Source organism: Bufo gargarizans, chromosome 1 (assembly GCF_014858855.1).
Source record: "Bufo gargarizans isolate SCDJY-AF-19 chromosome 1, ASM1485885v1, whole genome shotgun sequence".
Lineage (NCBI taxonomy): Eukaryota > Metazoa > Chordata > Amphibia > Anura > Bufonidae > Bufo > Bufo gargarizans.
The window spans coordinates 682699048-682726015 of NC_058080.1; the positions used below are offsets into that span (position 1 = coordinate 682699048).

A 26968-nucleotide genomic window follows, 5' to 3' on the forward strand; every position below is an offset into this window, starting at 1 on the left:
TTTGGTAGGTCTTGTCATTTGGTAATTCTACCCTGAGTGCATGTGTAAACGGGAAGAAGATATATAGGTATAATTAAGGATGTGGACAGAAGGAGGGGTTGATCTATAGGATGTGAGTGCATTGGGAAGGAATAGGGCAAGAGGCCGAGTCTTTTGAGGAAATAGATGCCATGAGTCACATACTACATCTGTGTCTAGTAGTAATAGTAAGAATATTTCCAAACTGGAAGACATAATGCTAGGGACGTTCGCTCTCCTTCCACAGCGATGCTGGTATGAATAATTTAGTCACAAATAAGTGCCTTTAACTAGAGATATCTCCATGGTTTCTAAGACAAAGAAGCCTGCATGGGGAGGAGAATTTGGCAATGCTACGATAAAATATTACTGTCTCTGTCAAAACTATGCAAATATTTAGATAGATGGACACAACTGAGCATGGCTAGCGCGTTTTACATGGAAAAATACTCCAGGTTTTTTTTTGGGGAAAGGAGAATGCTTAGAGGGCTGTTCTTGGGTTTCAAATATTTGTTAACCCCTTAGTGATCAGCCTGGTTTGGACCTTAGTGACTAGAATTTTGTTTTTGTTTTGTTTTTAATTTTTTTGTTACATTCCAAGAGTCTTATGAGGGCTTCTGTTTTGCAGGACAAGTTAATGGCACCACTTTGGGGTACACATAGCTTACTGATTAACTTTTATTAACGTTTTCTAGAGGGGATGAAAAAAACAATAGTGCCACAGATTTTTTACATTTTAAATGTGTAATGTTTTAATGTTTAAATGTCCATTTTTCAGCATGAATAACATGATAACTTTACTCTCAATTGATTACAGTGACACCAGATACAGTACGTATAGGGGGAGATTTATCAAAAGTGGTGTAAAGGAAAATGGTCTTAGTTGCCCATAGCAACCAATCAGATTCCACCTTTCATTTTGCAAATGAGCTCTGAAAAATGAAAGGTGAACTCTGATTGGTTGCTATGGGCAAGTAAGTCTTCCCTTAGACCACTTTTAAGAAATTTCCCCCATAGATTTTATGTTTTCCCACTTTTGCACAATAAAAACCCTTTTTATTTTCTACGGAGCTGCATGAGGGCTTGATTTTTCCAGGGCAACTTGTACTTTGCATTGGTTTAATTTTGGGGGGCATAACACAATTTGATCACTTTTTATTTTTTTGTGGTGAATACGCAAAAAATACAATTATGGCATTGTTTTTTGTTTCATTTCTTTTAGAGCTTCACCATACAGGATAAATTACATGATAACTGTGTAGCACATGTCATTGCAGATGCGGCAATAACAAATATGTGGAGGGGATTTTATTTAATGGAAAAACTTGTATTTTTTTTTTACATTTTTTAACCATTTACTAGTTCCACAAGGGGATTTAAACAAGCACTCTTTTGATCTCCTTTATAAAACACTGTACTGCTTATGTATTACAGTGTATTATACTGTCAATACTAGACTGGCAGACACAAGGAGGCTGTGCCAGAGAGGCGCAGCTGCTAAGCATACACGCATACACTGCAGGCAGGCCTGGAGTCTTCATTAGGACACTGGCACCCTGTGATTTAATTTGCAGGGTGCCGATGGGAGACAGAGGGAGCTCTCTACCTCTAAACCACTTAGATGCCGTGTTTACTATTGACCATGGCATCTGAGGCGATTGGTGCTTAAGCAGATTTGGACCGCTAGGGCAAGAGCCTGGCTCTCGTATTAGAGCCTAGCCCCTGCTCTCTGCTGCACAATAGACCCTTGCAGTATTTAGACTAGCCCGCTGTAAAAATGTGGCCCCTTAGTTACTGCTGTAAAACTGCTTTGCAGCTTACCAAGCAAAATGCTGTTGTGGCCGTTTTTGGTACATGCATTGCTGCTTAGGCTCATGCACTTGAATGAGACCAATGAATGTGACGTCACTGGCCTAGGAAGAGGCATTGGTGCTCATAGAGCGCAGAGGCCCCTTCAAACAGCTGATTCTGGGTGGGCAACGATTTCCTGATGATAACGCAGTCAAAGAGGTGGTAACGGGTTCCTGCAGCAGCAAGAAGTCTCTTATTTTGAGGGCATTCCAGCCACTGGAGGCGAAGTGGAATAGGTGTGTTGATATCAAGGGGGATTAGACTTAAAAGTAGTGTGTTCAATTTTCTCAGAAAATTTTGTTTTCATATTCCGGTATTTAACTTATTGAACAACCCTTGCATTTTTATTTGGCAGATTGTGTTTTTTCCCGAGAATGTACTGCACTCCTCGTCATTGCTTTTTCTTGTCCGTGAGGAGTTGGGGATTGGGAAAGAGGGGTGTTTTTTGTTGTTTTTCAGTTTTTTGTTGTGTACCATATCTAAAAAATTTTTTTTTAATAAAAATGATTTAACCTTGAAAAAAAATGCAAGATTAATAAAAGCGCCTATACATTTCCGAGTCTGGTTTGTGTGTTATTACATGGATGAGGTGACTCACAGTCAATCTTCTCCTAGTGTTTACAGCCTACATGGTTGGCCCTCAGGTCAATTATATGGATTTATGTTGGGTGAATCTAAAAAAAGCAGATGAAGAATAGTTCATTCATGTCATCCTGCCTGCCTGGTGCATCTCGTACCTTCACAATTGGTGCATGATCAAAATGTACTCGCCGTTGTCCGTCCTGGAGGAAGTTACCTCAGATGGGATCAAGGTCTTTTTTATCATCACCCTTGCAAGATGGAACATTACACAGCGCCCACCGAAATAAATTGTCATCCGTCTAATGTGCAGATTAAATTGGTCTTGCAGAACGAGGCCTCTTTGTGACATTCTGTCATTTACAGAGGGATGTCTTAGCTTTTCTCAGTCCCTTTTAATTTAGCAGCCTATCCCCCTGCTCTATTTGAATTTGCAATGTCACCACTGGTGCCATTTGTAGTACGATAAATCCTCTCACAGAAATAAATGAGTGTCTTGGAAAATCAGTGGACGCACAGGCAGATACACAGGGGCCTACACCGATGTCATAGGTCTCCATAACAAAGCTTATTATAGGTTCCACTGCACCACCAATTTCCCAGTATGTATGTGGGAATCACTCTCAGGGAATGCAGCATGCAAAGCCCCAAATTTCTGACAAAGTTTTTTTTTTTTTTTTATAACCTTTCAGGACCTGGTCAGTTTCCATTTTTGCATTTCAGTTTTTTACTCCCGGCCTTCCTGGAGCCATAACTTTTTTATTTTTCCATTCACATTGCCGCGCAAAGGTTTATTTTTCGCAGGATAAGGCCCCTTTCACACAACCGTTAATTAACTTATTTTTTTGCTAAAAATCATATTTTCAATTGACCTTTAATAAAAAAAATATTGAGACATTCTGTCACAAAGGGTTAACTGTTTCTCTAAGGCTGCTTTCACACTAGCGTTCGTTGGTCCGCTCGTGAGCTCCGTTTGAAGGGGCTCACGAGCGGACCCGAATGCCTCCGTCCAGCCCTGATGCAGTCTGAATGGAGCGGATCCGCTCAGACTGCATCAGTCTGGCGGCGTTCAGCCTCCGCTCCGCTCAGAAGGCGGACACTTGAACGCTGCTTGCAGCGTTCGGGTGTCCGCCTGGCCGTGCGGATCCGTCCAGACTTACAATGTAAGTCAATGGGGACGGATCCGTTTGAAGATGCCACAATATGGCTCAATCTTCAAGCGGATCCGTCCCCCATTGACTTTACATTGAAAGTCTGGACGGATCCGTCCGAGGCTATTTTCACACTTAGCTTTTTTTTGCCATTTTAATGCAGACGGATCCGTTCTGAACGGAGCCTCCGTCTGCATTAATATGATCGGATCCGTTCAGAACGGATCCGATCGAACGCTAGTGTGAAAGTAGCCTTACTGTGTTATTGGTACTTTCACTTTGGGCCGGTCATCTAATAAACTTTATTTCTAAACTACTGAGCGGTCATAAACACCTACTTAAGCCACATTCTTATCAGTAAGATAAGGATTGAGCTATAATGAGCGTTTATAATTTTAGAGAGCAGAGATAAGGAGCCCGTCAGCTCCTCAGATGACGTAAAAAAGAAAAAATATATCCAGAGGTTGCTACTAGAGCATCTCAGCTCTGTACACAAAAAAGGGCTCCATATTGTTAATAAAGAGCAATTATAAAAAATTATTTTTAGCTTAAAATGAGTATAATACAATAATAAAACAATTGCCCCCAAAGATGTACATAGCCTGAAAGGCTAAAAAAAAATTAAAATAAACTTTGGAAACTATTCTTTTTCTTTTTAGTGTCATTTTCTTACAGCCATAACTTTTATATTTACGGCTATGGAGCTTTTATTTTTAGAGATTTGATATTGCAATAAATTACAATTGCATTTTGACAAATGAAGAAAGATGCCACAGAGACCGTAATCCCAATTGACAGGATTCCGTCTTTATAGAATTAGGTTTTTATTCCGACCCAGTTTTCACATGGTTTCGATGCGGTTTTTCATCCTGCCCATTTCAATGGGAACTCTGGACGTAGACTCTGCATCAAGAATAGACCTAACTTCTTTTTTCCATGGTGTGAGTTTTTAAAACAGGCGGAAAATAAAGCGCCATATGAATCCAGTTGAGATAAAAATGTAAGCGTTTTCAGTGCAGTTTTCTGAGCGTGGAATCCACGCAAAAATATATGTAAAAAAACCTCTGTGTGAACATACCCTAAAAGTATGACAGCTCCACACTCTGCCTAATATTGCTGAGAGGCAAAGAAACCTTTTCTGCTCCTCAAGTTAAAATCCGACCACTCCTGTCACTGACCCTTCTACTCTCATGGTTGTGTACGTTTTACTAAAGCGCAACCTCTTAGCAGACGCTCCCTAGGCTAGCTTCCTTCCCGCCCCGTGACCTCATGACGTCACAAGTTCACACTGGAAGAGACTTTTCTTCAATGAAACGTAGCCGGTTGTGACTGGCGCTGACCAATCGGAGAGCAGCTTACATTCTGCCCAACTAGCGGCGGCACGCTTTGTCCAATCAGGATGCTCGTTACCTGGTGACTCCAGGAAGTGTTTTGTGGCAGCAGCAGTGTGCTGGCAAGAAAGGAGCCTGTGCACGGAGCGAGTTCCTGCTTCCTCCCGGGCACTGGTTGTGTGCGAGGCTTCATGTGCTGCCTGGTATGTACACTGACCCAGCGGGGCACGCTGTAGGACGGGGAGGGGGGTCCTCGGTGGTTAATGTGGGAAACTATTAATATCACAGCTTATTGCAGTCTTTACTGGTCCATGGCGCGGGTTCTGGGTGGTCACCCACTGGGTCACGTGACGTTAAGCCAAGCCTTATAAATAAAGCTTAAAGGGATTTTCCATGAGTAACTTAATCCTGCCTGAAACAGTGTTTGGCACAGTTCACCTGTGTCTGGCTGTCCGGAGCCACCTCTGATGGGGACTCGTAGGTCCTATGGCACTTGTAGTGCGACATTAACACTGGACCTATGGGCACCTGTTAAAGGAGTTATCCAAGACTAAGAGAGACCTCTGAGAGTGGCCGAGAGCAACACCTACCTGGTCCCTGCCGCCGGGTCCTCCTCTCCCTGAAGTCGAGATGGATGGGAGACATGTGGCCGCTGCAGCCTATCACGGGTCGTAGTGGTCACCTGTTCCTCTTGTGACCACTGATCACGTGACACAATGTGGTCAAATGTTGATTTCAGTGCGGCAAGGAGAGGAAGAACTGACCCAGCCGTGTAACACACCGCACCCAGTGACGGGGACCAGGTAAGGGCTCATGCACACGACAGGGTGTATTTTGCGGAAGGGAACAGCTGGCCCCTAATAGAACAGTCCTATCCTTGTCCGTAATGAGGACAATAATAGGACATGTTCTATGTTTTGGGCGGAACGGACATACGGAAACGTAATGCACATGGAGTAACTTAAGTTTTTTTTGCCAACCCATTGAAATGAATGGTTCCGCATACGGTCCGCAAAAAAAACAAAAAAACGGATCAGACACGGAAAAGAAAATCCATTCGTGTGCCTGAGCCCTAATGATCTGCACAGCGGATCGGCCTCTGAGAGGTCTGTCTAACAACTGGATAACCGCTTTAGAGGGGTTGTGTCCCTTCAGTAAGTAGCACTTATCCTGCAGAGAACTTTACCACAAGCCACTTACTAATGTATCGTGATTGTCCATATTGCTTTCTATGCTGGCTGGATTAAATTTTTAATCGCATTATAAACTGCTCGTTTCCATGGTTCCGACCACCGCTGCAACGAAGATACGAGGTGACCAGGACGGGAGCTGCTACCGATGTGCGTTTCCACGGTCCCGGCCACCAGAGCGGCAAGCCCCTTTTTTTTTTTTTTATAGTGTGCAAGGATGGCCACTGCTGCTGGATTGCAGGGTGATCGTAACCATGGAAACAAGCCGTGTATAATGTGATGGAAAAGTGAATCAAGTCAGCAAAGGTAGCAATATGGACAATCACAATAAATTAGTAAGTGCCTTGTATTAAAGGGGTTGTGTCACTTCAGCAAATGGCATTTATCCTGTAGAGAAAGTTACTACAAGGCACTTCCTGATGTCCTGTAATCACTGACGTGTGAATAAGGCCTAAGACTTACATAGAACGTAACACAATTACTGATTCCACACTTCATCTAGAGTCCTGACAGCGACACGGCAGCTGCGGAGCCTGCCTCAGTGACAGCGGTCAGAGTCCCCTTCATGGGTGAACTTCTTCTGAAAAGTTCCAGCTTTTATACTGCTTTATTTCAGACATGTCTTCTTTGTTCAGTCCATCAGACAAAATGGACAACGTCTTCCACAAACATTTCAGACACGTTCGTTCCGTCCGACAAACCTGGACGTGGTCTCACACAAACATAGAAACATAGAATGTGTCGGCAGATAAGAACCATTTGGCCCATCTAGTCTGCCCAATATACTGAATACTATGGATAGCCCCTGGCCCTATCTTATATGAAGGATGGCCTTATGCCTATCCCATGCATGCTTAAACTCCTTCACTGTATTTGCCGCTACCACTTCTGCAGGAAGGCTATTCCATGCATCCACTACTCTCTCAGTAAAGTAATACTTCCTGATATTACTTTTAAACCTTTGCCCCTCTAATTTAAAACTGTGTCCTCTTGTGGTAGTTTTGTCAGACAAGTCTTCAATTTATACGTAGGTCAGGATAATTTTATTGGACACGAAGTCCAAATGATCAGAGACTCCATATTTACACTTTAAACACCTTTAAAGGGAATGATTCTTCAGAAAATTACCTATTTTGTTCCAGCACTGCCAGGGTCGCATAGCATTATAATGATTTGATGCTATGTTACCCTTAGCCCCCTTGCAGACGAACGTTCCTCCCGCACCGAGTCTGCATCGCAGCTCTCGGCCTGACCTCCCAGCGCTACCGGGGGTCACATCGCATTATATTGATGTATGATGCTATGTAACCCTTGTATTGGATAACACTGACAGCATCATGTCAGTGTCATCTAATACATTCCAGAACTGTAGGGCTTCTTTCACACAACCGTATGTATTTTGCAGTCCACAAAAAACGGATCCGCTAAAAATACGGATGATGTCCGTGTGCATTCCGTATTTTGCGGAACGGAACAGCTGGCCCTGATAGAACAGTACAATCCTTGTCCATAATGTGGACAATAATAGGACATGTTCTATCTTTTTGCGGAACGGAAACTGAATGCACACGGAAAACCTTCTGTTTTTTTTGCGGACCAATTGAAGTGGTTCTGCATATTAGGGATCGACCGATTATCGGATTTACCGATATTATCGGCCGATATTCAGGATTTTGAACGTTATCGGTATCGGCATCTATTTTGCCGATATTCCGATAACGTCCTGGGAACACAGATCGCGCTGCTGACAGCGCTCTCCGTGTTCCCTCAGCAGCAGCACAGAGGAGAAGGAGCAGTGTCTCCTCCCCCTGTGCTGCTGCTGCCGCTCCAGCCAATGGGAGGACAGGGGACAAGAGGAGGGGAGGAGCTATGGCCACTGCGCCACCAATGAAGCTTAATCTCACATTAATTCATATACAGGAGGCGGGAGCTGCAGAATCACATAGCCGGCTCCCGGCCTCTATGAGCTGTAGCTGCGATCTGCGGTAGTTAACTCCTCAGGTGCCGCGGATCGCAGCTACTGCTCATAGAGGTCGGGAGACGGCTATGTGATCCTGCAGCCAGCTCCCGCCTCCTGTATATGAATAAATTAGAGATTAAGCTTCATTGGTGGCGCAGTGCGCCCCCCCAAGCCCCCCAGTATCAGACATTGGTGGCGCAGTGCGCCCCCCTCCCCCCCCCCAATATTAGGCATTGGTGGCGCAGTGCGCCTCCCCCCCAAGCCCCCCCAGTATTAAGCATTGGTGGCGCAGTGCGCCCCCCCTCCCCCCCCAGTATTAAACAGTGGTGCGCCCCCCCCCACCCCAGTCGCAGTGCGCCCCCCACAGGATCCCCTCTCCCCTGCTCCTCCGATCGGAGCCCCAGCAGTGTAATGCTGGGGCTCCGATCGGTTACCATGGCAGCCAGGACGCTATTGAAGCCCTGGCTGTCATGGTAAGCTCCATGCTGCTGTGTGCACAAAGCACACAGCAGCAGGGACAGTGTGAGCTCCTATTCACCCTGATAGAGCTCTATCAGGGTGAATAGGACAAGGGTTCTAGTCCCTAAGGGGGCTAAAAGTTAGTTAAAAAAAAAAAAAAAAAGTAATAAAAACACCAAAATATTAAATATAAATGAAAAAGAAAGATTTACAAAAAAAATAAAAATACACATTAACAATAAACATACATTTTCAGCAGATTTGTGGGAATTTTAATTTTTTTTTCAAAAATGAAAATTCCCAGAATATCGGTATAAATTATCGGCTATCGGCCTGAAAGTTCACAAATTATCGGTATCGGTATCGGCCCTAAAAAATCAATATCGGTCGATCCCTACTGCATATGGTCCACAAAAAAACAAAACGGACACGGAAATAAAATATGTTCGTGTGCAAGAGGCCTAAGGGTTACATAGCATCATAAATCAATATAATGCTCCAGAATCCGGTCAGTCCTGGGAGGTCAGGCCGGGTGCCCCACTGCGAGTCCATTCAGTGAAAAATGTGCAATTTCGCAAACAGTCATTCAGATTTGTCTGCGATGGCGTTCATTTTATATCGCGCTAGTGCAATGCAATATAAAAAACTGAATGTATACAAACAACGTCTCTTAGCAACCATCTGTGAAAAACGCATTGCGGATGCGATTTTCACGCAGCTCCAATGACTGACTTCGATGGGGCCTGCGTTGTGGGAAAATCTCAGAATATAGAACATGCTGCGATTTTTCACGCAACACACAAGTGATGCGTGAAAACCAACGGACATGTACACAGCCCCACTGAAATGAATGGGTCTAGATTCCGTGCGTTCGCATCACACATTGCACCTGCGCGGATTACTCGCTCGTGTGAAAGGGGTCTAAGACTTTCTGACTTTTGAGAGGCTACATGGGCCACAGACACAATGGTCTGGAGGGAACTCACTGACTTCTGTGGGAGAGTTTTCTAGGCCTGCTCTGTGCAGAGGTCAGGAGGGAGCTGATAAGCGGTGATATCACCTATTGAGAATGGTAGATCCTGTGTTATCGATATAGAGGTGTTACTTGTCATTGTAACTGCCTATGGTGATAACGATAATAGCTACTGATAAGTTACCTGAACAGGACAGGAAACCCTGACCTAGTCCTAGTGGCCAGTGTGAAAATTGCAGGGTTATATACATAATTTTTAAATATTTACAGTGACATGGAAAATCACCAACAATATAAAAACATGTTTTGAACAATAGGTCATTTTCTGATGACACATTCCTTAACCACTACAGGACCACCGCGCGCAGGATTGCGTCTTTGCGGCGGCCCTGTTATTCCTACTGGACGCGCCGGGGCATCATCTCGCGAGACGCGTGCACAGGAAGTGCAGGTAAACTAGCTGATCTACAGCCTGCCAGCGGCGATCGTTCGCTGGCAGGCTGGAGATGTGATTTTTTTTTTAACCCCTAACAGGTATATTAGACGCTGTTTTGATAACAGCGTCTAATATACCTGCTACCTGGTCCTCTGGTGGTCCCTTTTGCTTGAATCGACCACCAGAGGACACAGGCAGCTCTGTAAAAGTAGCACCAAACACCACTACACTACACCCCCCCCCCCTGTCACTTATTAACCCCTGATCACCCCATATAGACTCCCTGATCACCCCATATAGACTCCCTGATCACCCCATATAGACTCCCTGATCACCCCATATAGACTCCCTGATCACCCCATATAGACTCCCTGATCACCCCCCTGGAAGGCTCCATTCAGATGTCCGTATGTGTTTTGCGGATTCGCGGTGTCCGTGTTTTGCGGATCCGCAAAACACATACGGACATCTGAATGGAGCCTTACAGGGGGGTGATCAATGACAGGGGGGTGACCCCATATAGACTCTCTGATCACCCCCATGTCATAGATCACCCCCCTGTAAGGCTCCATTCAGAGGTCCATATGTGTTTTGCAGATCCGATCCGTGGATCCGTAAAACACATACGGACGTCTGAATGGAGCCTTACAGGGGGGTAAACTGTGATGCCCCGGCCAGACTGTGGTCATTCAATGCGCACACACCAATATCGCGGTCATCGGCGCATGCGCAGGATTACGGACGGGAGGAGGGAGGTTAGAGCAGAGACCAAGGGCGGGCAGACGCGGCGGAGGGGGTGGTGGATTCGTATGAAAATGACCCAGGGGCACCTTCACAGCCTAATTTGCATATGGATTAAAAGTGTTTTTCGGGAGAACGATGATAGCAAGCAACATACGGTAAGCAGAGTTTTAATAGGGGGGATGCCGTGGACATAGGTCTGTTATTAGGTTAATACGTTGAATCGGCGTGAATGACTTTAATCGTTTAATGCATTCCCCATGTAATAACATCTGGAGCATCTATTCTTATGTCTGTATGTTGGGCCATTCCTATATTATTTCTACTAGAAGTTATGAATGAATTGCTACCCCCCCCCCAACTGGTACCTCCCCTCTGTACCATTACTGAAGGCTAATAGCAATTCATTCATAACTTCTAGTAGAAATAATAAAGCAATGGCATAACATACAGACATAAGAATAGATTTTCCAGATGTTTATTACATGGGGAATATCATGAATGTATTAATACAGACGTGACAGGTCCTCTTTAAGGATGTATTCTGGTTGTGACTATTAGAATGGTGGGGCTCCTACTACTCCCCTGTACCCTTCAGAACCCCCTGAAATGAACAGAATGGCAGGTCGGGCTCTATTTCCAGAACTGTAAGGGCTCATGTACATGGTCGTTGCCCGGCCATGCCTGTATTGCGGCCCACAAACAGCGCGTCCACAATATATGGGCACCGGCTGTATGCTCACCACATCAATCCGGAAGGTGAGGTGCGGAACAGAGGCACGGAAGCCAATGGAAGCACTACGGTGTTCTACAATGGGGCCTCTCTCCGTGCCTTCGCGCTTGTTCTATATTATTTTTTTTTGCAGTGCAGACAGATTACGGACCCATTCACGTTAAATGGGTCTGGATCAGTAGCGGTAGCCGCACAGATAGTGCCCGTGCATTGGGGACTGCAAATTGCACGGAACGGCTGGCCAACGGCTGTGTGTAAGAGGCCTAATGGAGATGAATGAAGTGACAGTGTGCATGCTTGACCTGCCGCTGTGTTCATCTCAGGTGCCCCTAGGTTTCTGGGGTCCTTGTTCGGTGAAGGTCCTAGTGGTTGGACCCCCACTGATCTTGTGGTTATACCCTATCCAAAGGATTTTTTACAACCAAAATATCGCTTTAGGCCACGGGTGCGGGTGAACACTCATGAGATCCACATGAAAATTTCCGTGTGGATCTATGTGCTTTTCTGCAGCATATCCGCACCAAAATCCGCACTGTCTAACAGTGGATTTTGGTGCGGATTAGATGCAGTTTTGCTGCAGACCTCCCCCTTTCATTGAAAAGGGTGAAATCTGCACCTAAGGGCTCATGCACACGAACGTGGTCGGATTCCGCATCGGATCCGCATTTTTTGCGTCTTAGATACGGATGCATTTACTTCAATGGGGCTGCAAAAGATGCGGGCAGTACATGGAGTTGCTCTGTTCCTTGGGGCCTCAAAAAAGAATAGAACATGTCCTATTCTTGTCTGTTTTGCGGACAAGAATAGGCATTTCTACTATGGGCGGCCCGTTCTGTAAATTGCAGAATGCACATGGGTGCGGCAACCGTGTTTTGTGGATCCCTAATTTGCGGACCACAAAACACAGCACGGTCGTGTGCTTGAACCCTAAAACCACAAACATAATTGACATGCTCTACGTTTTTCAGGTGGCCTTAAAGTTTGACTTTATACTACAGCTGGCTGAAGGACTAAGATTGGAGACATGATAAATTCAAAGCTGCTCAAGGCAACTAGGAACTTGTTTGTGGCGGCTGGCTTTTACTCTGTGAGTAGCTAGATGCTACCACTAAGGCCGAATGCACACGGCCGCGGCCGAGAGCAGTTCGTAGTATGCCGGGCTGGATTCCTGTTTAGAGCAGGAGCGCACGGCGTCATTGGTTGCTATGACGCCGTGCACTTCATACCACCGCTGCTGTACAGTTATACACTATAAGAGTGTATTACTGTACAGCAGCGGCGGCATGAAGCGCACGGCGTCATAGCAACTAATGACGCCATGCGCTCCTGCTCTGAACAGGAATCCAGCACGGCATACCACGGAACGTGGCCGTGTGCATTCGGCCTAATGTTCAGTGAAAGCTTTGACCAATCAAGTTCACGTATGGTAAGCAGAGTATGGCCAAGTTCCACCGGAGCAAGGCTTACAATCCAGGTTTCGCTTCCAGCGCTTTGCCCCTTGGGCTTTTATCGGCTCGGCTTTGCACTCGTCTGGAGGACAAGACCATAGAAGACCAGTGAAGGGCTAAGTGTAGAGCTCTCTGAGCAGTGCTTCAGCCCTTTCATGCAGTCTGGCAGTTACTTTCTCTTCTGAGACACCAACATCCATCCTTTCGACATGTGACTTATTGGCGGAGGCAACCCTTTGACAGTCAGCAGAGGACCAGATCCGATACTGCTGCGAAAAATTGAAGCCTTTTCTGCCAGTGCCATTTTGTCAGCAGAGGCGCAGTGACCATCCGTCTGCTCCGGAGCCCCATACACAGTAGGGTCCCCGGACACGCGTCTGGTAGCCCCTGGTTCATTTTGGCGATGAGCTGCTCCACTGTAGTGTGCCGGTCCACCCTCACGCACCTTTGTAGCCAACGTTCAACTCTCTCATCAATGGCACGTGGTTCTTTGCAGTTTCCCCATCGCTTATTCACATTGGTGACATTTGTCCGCTCACCATACACTTTCACCACAGCAGCACGAGAACAGTTCACACTGTCAGGAATACCGTCACCCTTGGCCTTAAAGCCAATAATCATCCCTTTTCGCAACTCTGATAAATTGCCCCATTTACCCATGACCGCAACGAGGGATAAGTGTGCAGACAGCCTATCGCACACCTTACGTACCCACCAAGCCACCTGATGATACGCGACTTCCTTCATGAATTACGAGCTGCCGACGTCAAAAGTGGGAAGTGGTCATATGCATAACTTCTGGGCTCCAATGCAAAATCTTTAACAGCCCCCCCCCCCCCACCATGAGCCATATATGATATGGGTGACAGCTACATACGCACACCCTATAAGTACGCCCTGATAAACTCTGACTGCAGATCCACTGCGTAAGGCTCTGTTCTCACCTCCATTATTTCTCTGGCCAAAACGGTGCCTCAAAATGTAAAACCCGAGGAACGCATTATAGGGCAACGAGACGTTACAAAACTGATCCATTGGTGCCATGAACCAATTACAGTAGAGCAATATTCATCATGCGCCTGGACGTAACCCTGGCAACAGCATGCGTTATTCGTAAAACATTCGTTATGGACGCCGCTGGATTCATTTGGAGAAGAATAATAGGATTTTTTTTCATGACGGAACAGTTTTAGAGAACAACAAATAGAAGAAAATAATCCGTAGTCTCCATGTAATGAGAATGCTATCCAAATGTTTTCTTCTATGACAAAAATGCCTTATTCTTGCATTCTGGGGAGATAGGAGGATAATTGGCGGGTTATTTTTGCTCACAGAATAAGCAATGAGAAGTTGTCTTTGGCCGTCAGGTCTGATCTTCATTGGCTCTGTTCTTGAAAAGCAAACAATATGTATTAGTTCTTGCCGGAGTGGGGGGGGGTTTGAGTGGAGAGGCCATCGACCTTTCTGAGGAGGAGGACGGTGGTAATCTAAAACCTATCCATTTTCAAGCTACTATTCTCTGCACTCATGGTTGCCCTGAGGGTGATGCAGCTCCGTGTAGGATTTGACTGGCTTGTACGAGAGGCTGTGTAGGACAAGCATTGGGGTGGTGGTGGTAGTAGGAGAGGTGATCAGATGAATTGGATCGGCGCACCATGCCAGCAGTGTTGGATTTCTTGTGACTGGCACAGCGATCCCATTCATTTCTATGGGTTCACAGATCCTAGCCATACCCTAAAAAGTAAAATTAGAGCCAGGGGCCTTCAAAAACAGCTCTGAATTTTACACACGATTACCTGTAGCTGTAAGAATCTATTTCTCCGCCAGGTGTGACTAAAACATTCTCACCTTTAACCCCTTAAAGCAATGATGGCTAACCTCTGGCACTCCAGGTGTGGTGAAACTACGACTCCCAGCATGCTCCATTCATTTCTGTGGACAGCCAAGCAAGTGTGCATCTTGGAGTTGTAGTTTTACCACAGCTGGCATGCCAGAGGATAGCCATCACAGCCTTAAAGTGGTTATCCAAGGTTTTGATATTGATGAGCTTTCCTCAAAATACACAGTCAATATGAGATCGGCAGGGGCCCGACACCCTGCACTGATCAGCTGCTGTCTTGGTACTACACAGCTCTGAACATTGTATAGTGGACGGCGCTGTGTAATTCCGGAGCTATATGGTAGCAGCTGTTCAACAGGGATGTTAGACCCCTGCCGATCTAATATTGATGGCCTATCCTAAGGATAGACCACCAATATCCAAATATTCTGCAACTCCTTTAAGGAAAAATTGTGTTTTGGCTATGTGGACACAGCCCCTCTTTCAAATCTGACAAGTCACTTTATGATAACTTTGGAATACTTAGTCAAGTGATTCTCAGATTGATTTTTTTTCGTGACACATTGTACTTCCTTAGTAGTAAATTTTAGTCCACGCCTTTTTTTTTATTTTTTTTTATATATATATAAAAATGCGACATTTTCAGAAAACAGGAAAATGTATAAATTTTCAAAATTCTATTCTTTTCAGCTTGTAAGACATTCATAACACACGTAGTTAGTGATATTCCAGTAGTTTCAAGTTGGATTAATCTGTTATATTTGTGAGGGTCCTACAGCTGGGACACCCACTAGTCAATAGAACAGTGGTCCCCTGGAAAGAATAGAGCGTTAGGTTGGGCTTGCACACTGCTGCTCCATTCATCTCTATGGGATTGCCAAAGATGGCAAAGTACAACACTCAGTTATTTCCATCAGGTCCCTTAGAGGTCAATGGATGGAGCAGCAATGCGCACACCCAACTCTCTTAATTTCAGGGGGTCCATGCAGGTTATGTGGCCCCCATTCTTGTGACTGTAGGACACCTTGATCTAATAGTTACCCCCTATCCTGTGGATAGGGTACAACTTGAAATTACTGGAGTACGTCTTTAAAGGGTTTTCTTTGATTTGGTTTACCCTTGGGATAAGTCATCAACATCAGATTAGTGGGTGTCTGACAACTTTACCTCCATAATCAACAGGAGGCAGAAACTATACAGTGGACAAATGGCTCCATTCACTATGTAGTTTCCACCGCTGGCGTGCCTCCACTTCCATTCACTTGAATGGGAACTGACCTGCAGTACCCTGACATGGCCATTGTCCACTGTATAGATTCCAGCACCAGCAGCTGCCTAAAACAGCTGATTGATGGAGGTGCTGGGTGTCAGACTCCCACAGGTCTCTTATTAATCCTCAGGATAGGCCATCAGTATCTCCCAGAAAACCCCTTTAATAACTAACATTTGCCAAATGTCTCTCTTTGCGTCATGTCTTAAATGTCCCTTGATTTTACCCCAATTTTTCAAGTAAAATTCCAAAACGTATATTTTTTATTTTTTTTATACAGTGCATTCAGAAAGTCTTCAGACACTTTCACCTTTTTCACATGTTATGTTGCAGCCTTGTGCTAAAAAAATAAATAATCCTATTCTTGAAGTTACGTGTGACTTCGTTCAATAACTTCGGTAGTAGATTTTCAAAGTGGAAAACCAATTTCAAATTTAAAACCAAACTTGGCTTCGGTTTCAAGGTACTAGTTGGACCTTATTGAAAATGAGAAACTAAAATCTTGCATTGACATTTCAGGCCCTCTCAAGCTCTTTCAGGTTGGATAGGGGCCATCCGTGGACAACAGTTTTCAGGTCCCTCCAGAGATGTTCGATTGGCTTTAAGCCAGGTATCTGACTGGGCCACTCAAGGACATTCACAGAGTTGTCTAAGAGTGTTTAAGGTCATTGTCTTGTTGGAAGGTGAGCTATCAGCCCAGTCTGAGGTCCAGAACACTCTGGATCAGGTTTTGATTAAGAATATCTCTGTGCTCCATTCAGCTTTCCCTCATGCCTGACCATTCTCCTTGTCCCAGCAGCTGAAAAACACCTCCACAGCATGATGTTGCCACCATCATGCTTCACCGTAGAAATGGTATTGGGCTGGTGATGAGTAGTGCCTAGTTTCCTCAAGACATGATGCTTACAATTGAGGCTAAAAAGTTTGATCAGACCAGAGAATCTTGTTTCTCAGTGTCACACAACTACTGTACCTTCCCATTTAAAAATCTTAAGTTGAATTTAAGATGGCGGCCATGTTGGCAACATGGCCTAACAGGGTCACTGTATGCCAAACCTTTTTGATTTTATATGGCTGTTTTCTAAAAGAGGTTTTCTGTGAATTAAGAAAATAAAATTTATAAAATATTACTTTAGAATAAATATATTGCCAGCTACCTTTCATTAGTTATAATTGCTCGTTTTGTCTGGGGAGCAATCGGGGAAAATATAATGGCCGCCGTCCTTTTAGTACACATAAACCTGTCTTAATCACACAGGAGGACAAGTTACTTCACCACACTGAGCTAAAGCTGCCTCATCCTCCTCTGCTCTACTTGTCAGGAATTATGATCCTGAATACAGATGATGAGAACTTTAGTTGAATCTCTGTAGAAATGGAGTTCATGAGGAGAAGAGATGACGGACAGGACAGACTGTGATAATGGAGACTACATATAAGTGCTGCTGCTCATTGCCCACATCCTTGCCTCCTCTCTGTACTTCATGTCTCCATTCCTATAGGAGATTCAGCTAAAGTTCTCATTATCTGTATTTAGGGTCATAATCCCTGTCAAGTAAGAAAGGAGGATAAGGCAGCTCTTTAGCTCAGTGCTCTCAAGTAACTTGCCCTGCTGTGTGATAAGGACAGGTTTTGTGTGTGCTAAGAGGACGGCGGCCATTTTATTTCCCCTGATAATTGCTTTCTAGACAAAACACGCCATTATAACGAATGAAAGGTATTTGGGAATATATTTATAATAAAGTGATATTTAAGTATTTTTCATTTTCTTATTTCCCAGAGAAACCCTTTAAGGCTCTTACATGGGCCAACACAGCAAGCAATTATTGGGAACTACCCATTAGTTCCTGATAATTGCCTGCTTATCAGAGGAGGTAAGAACTACATTTACAATAAACAGTCACCTCTTCTGTATGTGGACGAGAGATCGCTACTGTTATTGCTTGTCCATATAGAGTCATTGTTTCCGGCCTGCAGATTGCTGTTTAGACAGCACAATCTGCTGCTTTCAACCGGTGTTCAAACGTTTGCTTGATTGATCATCAGGTGATTGGCTGCACTTTAGCATTCACATTTCTTACGGATCGGATGTGGACCCATTCATTTCAATGGATCCGCAAAAAATGCGGACAGCACGCCCCATGCTTGTTCCGAACACTCCCGCCCAAAAAAAAGACACATGTCCTATTTTGTCCATTTTGCAGACGAGGATAGTTACAATGGGTTAGATAAAAAAAACAAAAAAAACCCACATGGACGTCATCCGTCTTTTTGAGATCTGCATTTTGCAGATATAATACATACGGTCATGTGAATGCACCCTTAAGAGGAGCGGTTTCTATATACATTTCACATAGTGGTAGGATATGTCTGAGGAGTTTAGGGTTGCTTGGTAGGAGATTGTTTCTTTAAGCATTACTTGGTGTGCGACTCCGCTGTAAAAGTCACTTCCAGTAGTGCAGGAGGGGCGATTTCTTATTAAGCTGCTTGGCTGCAGTTTCCCCACGCTGTGTGGGATCGCATTGCTGGTATTTATGTTGGAGAAGCCTATGCTTACAGGAATATAAATCCAGTGTGTGCAGATAGTCCTCATATGTTGTGGTGGAGACTCATCTCCCTTACCATCATTTAATCTTAAAGGGGTTATCAGATACCATAAACTGCCCCCTCCATGTGCCGGGCCCCTCACAGGGAATATACTTGCCTCGATTCCTGGTCCCCGCGCCGCTGCTTCTCCCCGTGCACGGATGATGACGTCGGGGTGGGGGGGTTTGTGGCGCTAGGGAGGCTCTTCCCCGTCTGCTATTGGCTGCTGCCCCCCCCCCGACACCAGATGTTTTCATTGGCGCACAGGAAGAAGCAGCAGCGGCGGTGCGGGGACCAGGAGCAGTGCGGAAGCTGGGTAAATATATTCCCTGTGAGGGGCCTGGCACATGGGGGGGACAGTTTATGGTATTGAAAACCCCTTTAATACAGTAGGCTTTATAACTCTGTGTAAGCAGTATCCATATAATACAAAACGTAAAAAAACATTAAAAGCTACTTTATAATAGTCAAGATAATAGGTATTGGCTGATACTCTCCATGTATGGTTGTTGGTTGTAGACTATAGGCTTGAGCTTGGCAAGGCAGAGAATGGAAATCCCAGCACAATCTGAAGACCTGCCATCTTGCTAGTCTAGAGATAATAGCTCCGTGCTATGGGTTACCAGTAGGCTGCTCTCGTGCAATAGATCTGAGGAAAAAGTCACAATCTGGACCAGCTCAGCCCCATTGAAGTGATTGGGGCTGAGTGCGATACCAAGCACAACCGCTATACGGTGTATGGTGCTCTGCTTGGTGAGCAGAGAGAAGGGCGTGGTGCAGCTGAGATCACTGCTGATCGGCGGGGGTCCCGGGTCTTGGACCCTCATGATCAGACACTGGTGACCTATTTGGAAATCAATTTAAAAGAAAACAAAATGTCTTTTAATATCAGCTATTAATATATCAGTGTAGGGTCCAATTGTCAGCACCCACAATGATCAGCTGCTGTGTCCTCTTGTGTTCTAGGCAGCTCCATACATTTTGTAGTCCTGCAGGCACACTGGCAGACGGCCACAGTACCAGGCACTGTCACTACATAATGTATAGCACTGTGCCTGGTAGAGAGTGAAGGAGATGTGACACTCTGCCGCAGCTCCTCAAATCAGCTGATTGTGTCGGTGCCAGGAATGAGACCAATCTGATATTGATGTCCTGGTGTCTCTTCTCTTCCACGTCCCTAGTACTTGCACGGTTACTTGAGTGGTTACTGCTATGGCAATATCCATATGTCCCAGGCACAATGCCCCCCTGCACTGCTGTCTACTAACAAGAACTGAAATAATGACTAACATTCACACAACTTTGCATAAACCAGTAGTTTAAGGGTCCATTCACACATCCGTGTGTGTTTTGCGGATCTGCAAAACATGGACACCGGCAGTGTAAGTGCCGCACATCGCCTGCACTTAATAGAAAATGCCTATTCTTGTCTGCAATTTCGGACAAGAATAGGACATGTTCTATTTTTTCCGGGTCCACAATTCCAATCCCGAAAGTGCGGGTCCGCATTTCTGGATCCGGGCCACACATCGTGCGACCCCATAGAAATGAATGGGTCCGAAATTCTGTTTTTCAAAATGTGGAACAGAATTGCGGACTTGTGGATGGACCCCAAGTAAGAAATGTTATAATGTATCAGAACAATTGCTCTGTTTCCACTTATCAGCTCTTTTACTCCCTCCTCCTAAACTAAACTAAGGGCCCATTCATACGACTGTATTTTTTTTTTTGCGCATGTGATTGCAAATTTGCAGATCTCATGTGCCCCCATTCATTACAATGGGACCGCAAAAGTCTGCATCCGCACTTTGGTTCTATGGCCCTGCAAGAAAGATAGAACATGTTCTATTCTTATCTGTTTTGCGGACAAGAATAGGCATTTCATACATGGGGCAGGACCTTCCGATCTGCAGAATGCGGAACGCACAAGGCCAGTATCCATGTTTTGCGGATCTGTAATTTGCGCTTTGCAAAAATGGATACGGTCGTGTGAATGAGCCCTTAGAGAGACGGACTGTCAGTCTACTATAGGATCAAATAACATGCTGCCCAAAGTGCTCATAGTCTGGGCAAGGGGGTTGGAGTGAGCCGATCTTGAGTTGGAGAATGTGGGGTAGGGAACGAGTGATCTGTGGAAAAATTGCATTGTTCTGAGATAATACATATTATAAAGTTTCTTATATTCACTTGTACGATTTATTTATGCGATGGTGTATGAGAAGTTACTATTTAAATCTGTATTCAGTCAGCAACCACTTTAATGTATCCCCTCCACCCTTGTCCGAGTCTATTACTGGAAGATTTTGTTGGACTGATATGATCTGTGAAAGATCAGATGTGCACCATGATAAAACGCAGTAAGATTTCTGGACTGAATACTGGACATACAGTTGCAAGAAAAAGTATGTGAACCCTTTGGAATGATATGGATTTCTGCACAAATTGGTCATAAAATGTGATCTGATCTTCATCTAAGTCACAGCAATAGACAATCACAGTCTGCTTAATCTAATAACACACAAAGAATTAAATGTTACCATTTTTTTTTATTGAACACACCATGTAAACATTCACAGTGCAGGTGGAAAAAGTATGTGAACCCTTGGATTTAATAACTGGTTGAACCTCCTTTGGCAGCAATAACTTCAACGAAACGTTTCCTGTAGTTGCAGATCAGACGTGCACAACGGTCAGGAGTAATTCTTGACCATTCCTCTTTACAGAACTGTTTCAGTTCAGCAATATTCTTGGGATGTCTGGTGTGAATCGCTTTCTTAACCCTGGGTTCACACCTGAGCGTTCTGAAAGGAGCGCTCTGTATGCGCGATTGTACCGCCGTTTACAATCGCGCATACAGAGACAAGCGAACGCCCATTGTCGCGCGTTCCCGAAAGTCTATGTACGGGAACGCGCGACAAAACGCCCCAAAGAAGCTCAAGAACTTTTTTGAGCGTAGGGCGTTTTTCAGCGCGTTCAAGCGCGCTGTAAAACGCTCATGTGTGAACCAGGGCCATAGGGAAGCATTGGTTTTCATGTGTTGAGCGTGACCCCATTGTAAAGGCCATGCCACAGCATCTCAATCGGGTTGAGGTCAGGACTCTGACTGGGCCACTCCAGAAGGTGTATTTTCTTTGGTTTAAGCCATTCTGTTGTTGATTTACTTCTATGCTTTGGGTCGTTGTCCTGTTGCAACACCCATTTTCTGTTGAGCTTCAGCTGGTAGACAGATGGCCTTAAAGGGACACTGACAGGCCCAAAAAGCATATTTGGGGGTATATATGACAGTATAGGTCTTATAAAGGGTATTAGAATCATCTAAGTATCCCCCCTGTCCACCTCATAAATACAGTAATCTGAAGTTTTATAACCTGCTTTCCTGGTGTTCAATCTGCCCAAGGGGCGGTGCTTCATATCAACTTGCGCCCAGCCAGCCTCGCCACAACTGCCGTTTGAAGCGCCGCCCAGCTCGTCAATATTCACTGAGCTGGGCGGCTACTCTGAAGCGCTGTACTAGTGTCCCCGGCCATCTTCAGCGCATGCGCCCGGCACCCTCACTGGCCAGGATCGCATCGCGCGTCTGCTTTATGCGCATGCGCCCGGCACCCTCACTGGCCGGGATCGCATCGCGCGTCTGCTTTATGCGCATGCGCCCGGCACCCTCACTGGCCGGGATCGCATCGCACGTCTGCTTTATGCGCATGCGCCCGGCACCCTCACTGGCCGGGATCGCATCGTGCGTCTGCTTTATGCGCATGCGCCCGGCATCCTCACTGGCCGGGATCGCATTGCGCGTCTGCTTTATGCGCATGCGCCCGGCACCCTCACTGGCCGGTATCGCATCGCGCGTCTGCTTTATGCGCATGCGCCAGTCACCCTCACTGGCCGGTATCGCATCGCGCGTCTGCTTTATGTGCATGTGCCAGTCACCCTCACTGGCCGGTATCGCATCGCGCGTCTGCTTTATGTGCATGCGCCGGGCACAGCAGCGCCCCGCATGCGCATAAAGCAGACGAGCGATGCGTTCCCGGCCAGTGAGGGTGCCGGGCGCATGCGCATAAAGCAGACGCGCAATGCGATCCCAGCCAGTGAGGGTGCCGGGCACATGCGCTGAAGGTGGCCGGGGACACTGTTACAGCGCTTCAGAGTAGCCGCCCAGCTCAGTGAATATTGATGAGCTGGGCGGCGCTTCAAACGGCAGTTGTGGTGAGGCTGGCTGGGCGCAAGTTGATATGAAGCACCGCCCCTTGGGCAGATTGATCACCAGGAAAGCAGGTTATAAAACTTCAGATTACTGTATTTATGAGGTGGACAGGGGGGGATACTTAGATGATTCTAATACCCTTTATAAGACCTATACTGTCATATATACCCCTAAATATGCTTTTTGGGCCTGTCAGTGTCCCTTTAAGTTCTCCTGCAAAATGTCTCGATAAACTTAGGAATTCATTTTTCCTTCTATGATAGCAATCCGTCCAGGCCCTGACGCAGCAAAGCAGCCCCAAACCATGATTCCCCCACCACCATACTTCACAGTTGGGATGAGGTTTTCATGTTGGTGTGCTGTGCCTCTTTCTCCACACATAGGGCCAGATTTATCATGACTCTGACAGCTCACTCCACTTTACATATGGCTAAAGTCAGTTTTAGCCAAAGTCAGATTTATGATCGCCCCTTTAAGACTGTAATAAATGTGGTTTGACGGTATCAGTTTATCCGTCAGTAAGCAGCTTTACAAAAGTCGCAAGTTTTTATGAAAAAGTCGCATGTTCTATTAAAAAGTCTCATAAGATAAGCATGGTCCTCACTGGAGTGAAATTGCGACTTTTTAAATAGTCCCAATAGTAAATCTGTCTAGAGATTCATTTACACAAGAAAACACGCCCACTTTCAGAAAACTGCCGAGCATAGTGCAGAGCAGAAAAAAAGTTGCAAATTTGTGTGCAGTTTTAGCGTTTGGGACTTTTTTACTCCATTATTCTGACCTGAGCTAATGATAAATCTGGCCCATAGTGTTGTGTTTCTTCCAAACAACTCAACTTTGGTTTCATCTGTCCACCGAATATTTTGCCAGTACTGCTGTGGAACATCCAGGTGCTCTTGTGCAAACTGTAAACGTGCCGCAATGGTTTTTTTGGACAGCAGTGGTATCCTGCCATTAAATGCATTTTTGTTTAGTGTTTTACGTATCGTAGATTCGCTAACAGGGATGTTAGCATATGCCAGAGACTTTTGTAAGTCTTTAGCTGACACTCTAGGATTCTTCTTCACCTCATTGAGCAGTCTGCGCTGTGCTCTTGCAGTCATCTTTACAGGACGGCCACTCCTAGGGAGAGTAGCGGCAGTGCTGAACTTTCTCCATTTATAGACAATTTGTCTTACCGTGGACTGATGGACAGCAAGGCTTTTGGAGATACTTTTATAACCCTTTCCAGCTTTATGCAAGTCAACAATTCTTAATCGTAGGTCTTCTGAGAGCTCTTTAGTGCAAGGCATCATTCACATCAGGCAATGCTTCTTGTAAAAAGCAAACCCAGAACTGGTGTGTGTGTGTTTTTATAGGGCAGGGCAGCTGTAACCAACACCTCCAATCTCATCTCATTGATTGGACTCCAGTTGGCTGACACCTCACTCCAATTAGCTCTTGGAGATGTCATTAGTCTAGGGGTTCACATACTTTTTCCACCTGCACTGTGAATGTTTACATGGTGTGTTCAATAAAAACATGGTAACATTTTAATTTTTGTGTGTTATTAGTTTAAGCAGACTGTGATTGTCTATTGTTGTGACTTAGATGAAGATCAGATCACATTTTATGACCAATTTGTGCAGAAATCCATATAATTCCAAAGGGTTCACATACTTTTTCTTGCAACTGTATATTTGGCACGCCAGAGCTATACAGGAGTCCTGCGAGACGCATGTGGTAAGCACTGTATGAATGGTGTATGTGCTGCCTGCTCAGTGTCGGCAGTATATGTAGTTCCACGCTCTCATTTCCTGGTGTGAGATGGTCCAGTCATTATCTCATCCCAGTGCAGGGTGGCGTATCATAGCTTCCAATAAGAGCTGACAAGTAATAAGCCCCTGCTGATCAAGGACCATGGCACAGCTCTTCTTTGTGCTTGTGCTGTATGGTATTCTCTGTTCCTATTGTCAGGTGTCACACTATTACTCCATTGTGTGAGCATGGCTTCTATTACTATCTGTCTCTTCTTTATTCATCTTTTTGTCCTGCGTAGACCTGCAGGCCTCCTGTTTCATACTGTGCCATTTCTATGGTAACAATGCACACAAAGAGAACCTGATTGCTTCCCCGCAGGCGTTGTGAATAGCCGCTAAATTACGTTAGTGCATGATGCGGCATATCATTTATACTAGTGGTAGAAAACCTAATAGGTTTAGTGGGTCTCTGACTTCTGTCAATGACCACTTCGTATTATTATTTTGTGAATGTTTTACTGAAATGCATTCCTTATGGGTAAGCTGCACTTAGAGGTTGGCCAATGAACAAGATTTATCGCTTACCCACTGCTTGGTAGGGTTAATACCTTTGTATACTAAAATGATTCCTTTGTTATATCTGTAGGTAGAACTGTTCTTTAGACTTGCTCTTTTAGTAATATGTAAATAACCTGGTTTGAGCACCAGGGGGCTGGCCTGATCCCTTGGAGCACTGTTCGTGTAACACCCCTCTGAGCTGGGCATTCAGTCCTCCCAGCTCAGAGGGTTGTTACACGAGCGGTGCTCCAAGGGCTCAGGCCAGCCCCCTGGTGCTCAAACCAGGTTATTTACATATTACTAAAAACACAAATCTAGAGAGCGGTTCTATCTATAGATATAACAAAGGTATCATTTTAATCAGCATGATCAACCGTACCAGGCACAATCCCTGGTTTAATAGGGTTGATCATGCTGACCTTTAATGTCAAAATCTGAACACAATCAACATTGGTTATACAGTCAGTAAGTATCATATTGCATATTTCAGCTGATGCCCCCACCAATCATAAGGGTCCTGTTTAAAGGGATTGTTTTTGTTTATAAATAAAATTGCAAAAAAAAAAAAAAGCGCCACCCATGTCTATAGGTTGTGTGTGGTATTGCAATCCCATTCACTTCAAGAAAGCGAACGCAACCCAAGGGCAGGTGCGGCTCTGTCCCTGGAAGAAAGCAGACATGGGTTATATATACTGTGTGTAATGAGTGACTTTTTGTTTCCCTAGTGACCCTACTTTGAAGACATGATTGACATAAAGGCCTGGGCCGAGTACATAGTGGAATGGGCTGCCAAAGACCCTTACGGCTTTCTAACGACTGTGATCCTGGCCCTCACCCCGCTGTTCCTAGCGAGTGCAGTACTCTCCTGGAAACTGGCAAAGATGATCGAGGCCAAAGAACGAGAGCAGAAAAAGAAACAGAAACGTCAAGAAAATATTGCAAAAGCCAAGAGGACGAAGAAAGACTGAGATACCTGCAGCAGCCAGCTCATGGCGTCAGTAACTGTCCAGCCCCCACGGACACTCTTCCTATTCACCATGTCCTCCTGGTAGCAGCGTGCTAGTCAGTAGCTCCATGTTTTCCTGTAAACTAATGCTTTCACCTGCATTTTTTAAAACATGAGACTTACAGCTGCGAGTGTCCTGAAATGTTATGTTCATTCATGGTTTCCATATATAAAAAGGGACTTTGCTTTTTTTAAAGGTTGGGCATTTTTGCACACAGTTTTCTTGTCATTTTTAAAGTTAAACTAAGGGTTCACGTACATGGCCATATTGGCAATCTGTGAGTAAGATGTAGGTACCCATCGATGTATATGGACCCCTATTGTACATCTGGATTGACCTCTTTAAATCACATTCCATACCACAGGAGTTATTGTTCCCTAGAAGCAATGCTTTGGGTCTATAGTGTACTTACAGTGCTTGTGCTATTCTTCCCTAGAAGCAAAGAAGAATATGGTGGCACCTGGAGTACTTACGGATCCATAATGTGCGCCAGTAGGGACAGGGTCTGGGCACATGGTTTTGTCTAACACAGTTAAAGGAGTTTCAGATATTCACATATTGATGGCCTATCCTCAGGATAAGTCATCAATATCTGATTGGTGGGAGTCTGACTCCTGGGACCCCAGTCGATCATCTTGGGCCTCTTCCTAGGCCATGTGTCCACGTTAATTGGACCTGATCTCAAATTGACCTATCCTGAGGTTATGTAATAAATACGTAAATCTTGGAGAACCTCGTTATGATTTTGATCGGCAAGTATGTGGTCAATTGGTTGCTTGTGGGATCATTCATACATACAATCCCACAAGCAAAATGCTAGACTACACTGCATGCCTGCAGTTTTTCTTTTTTAAGCCTGCCTGGCGACAAGGTCTTTCCCCTCGCTGTGTGCCTGTA

General features: G+C 45.1%; 1 protein-coding gene across 2 annotated transcripts; it reads left to right on the forward strand.

Moving 5' to 3' along the window:
* The first annotated feature begins 4989 nt into the window (after positions 1-4989).
* SMIM15 (small integral membrane protein 15) lies at positions 4990-26288 on the forward strand. Of its 2 annotated transcripts, none has more exons than XM_044292402.1 (2): positions 4990-5133; positions 25790-26288. In XM_044292402.1, exon 2 carries the CDS (start codon positions 25808-25810, stop codon positions 26030-26032), a length of 225 nt encoding a protein of 74 aa, XP_044148337.1. In that variant the 5' UTR covers positions 4990-5133; positions 25790-25807; the 3' UTR covers positions 26033-26288. The 2 variants fall into 2 exon arrangements, with proteins under 2 accessions (XP_044148337.1, XP_044148344.1); XM_044292409.1 differs by lacking the exon at positions 4990-5133 and adding an exon at positions 5674-5733.
* Positions 26289-26968: the final 680 nt, after the last annotated feature.

Bases quoted from the DNA above. Each gene is read 5' to 3' on its own strand.
- SMIM15 (XM_044292402.1), top strand. From the start codon at position 25,808: ATGATTGACATAAAGGCCTGGGCCGAGTACATAGTGGAATGGGCTGCC.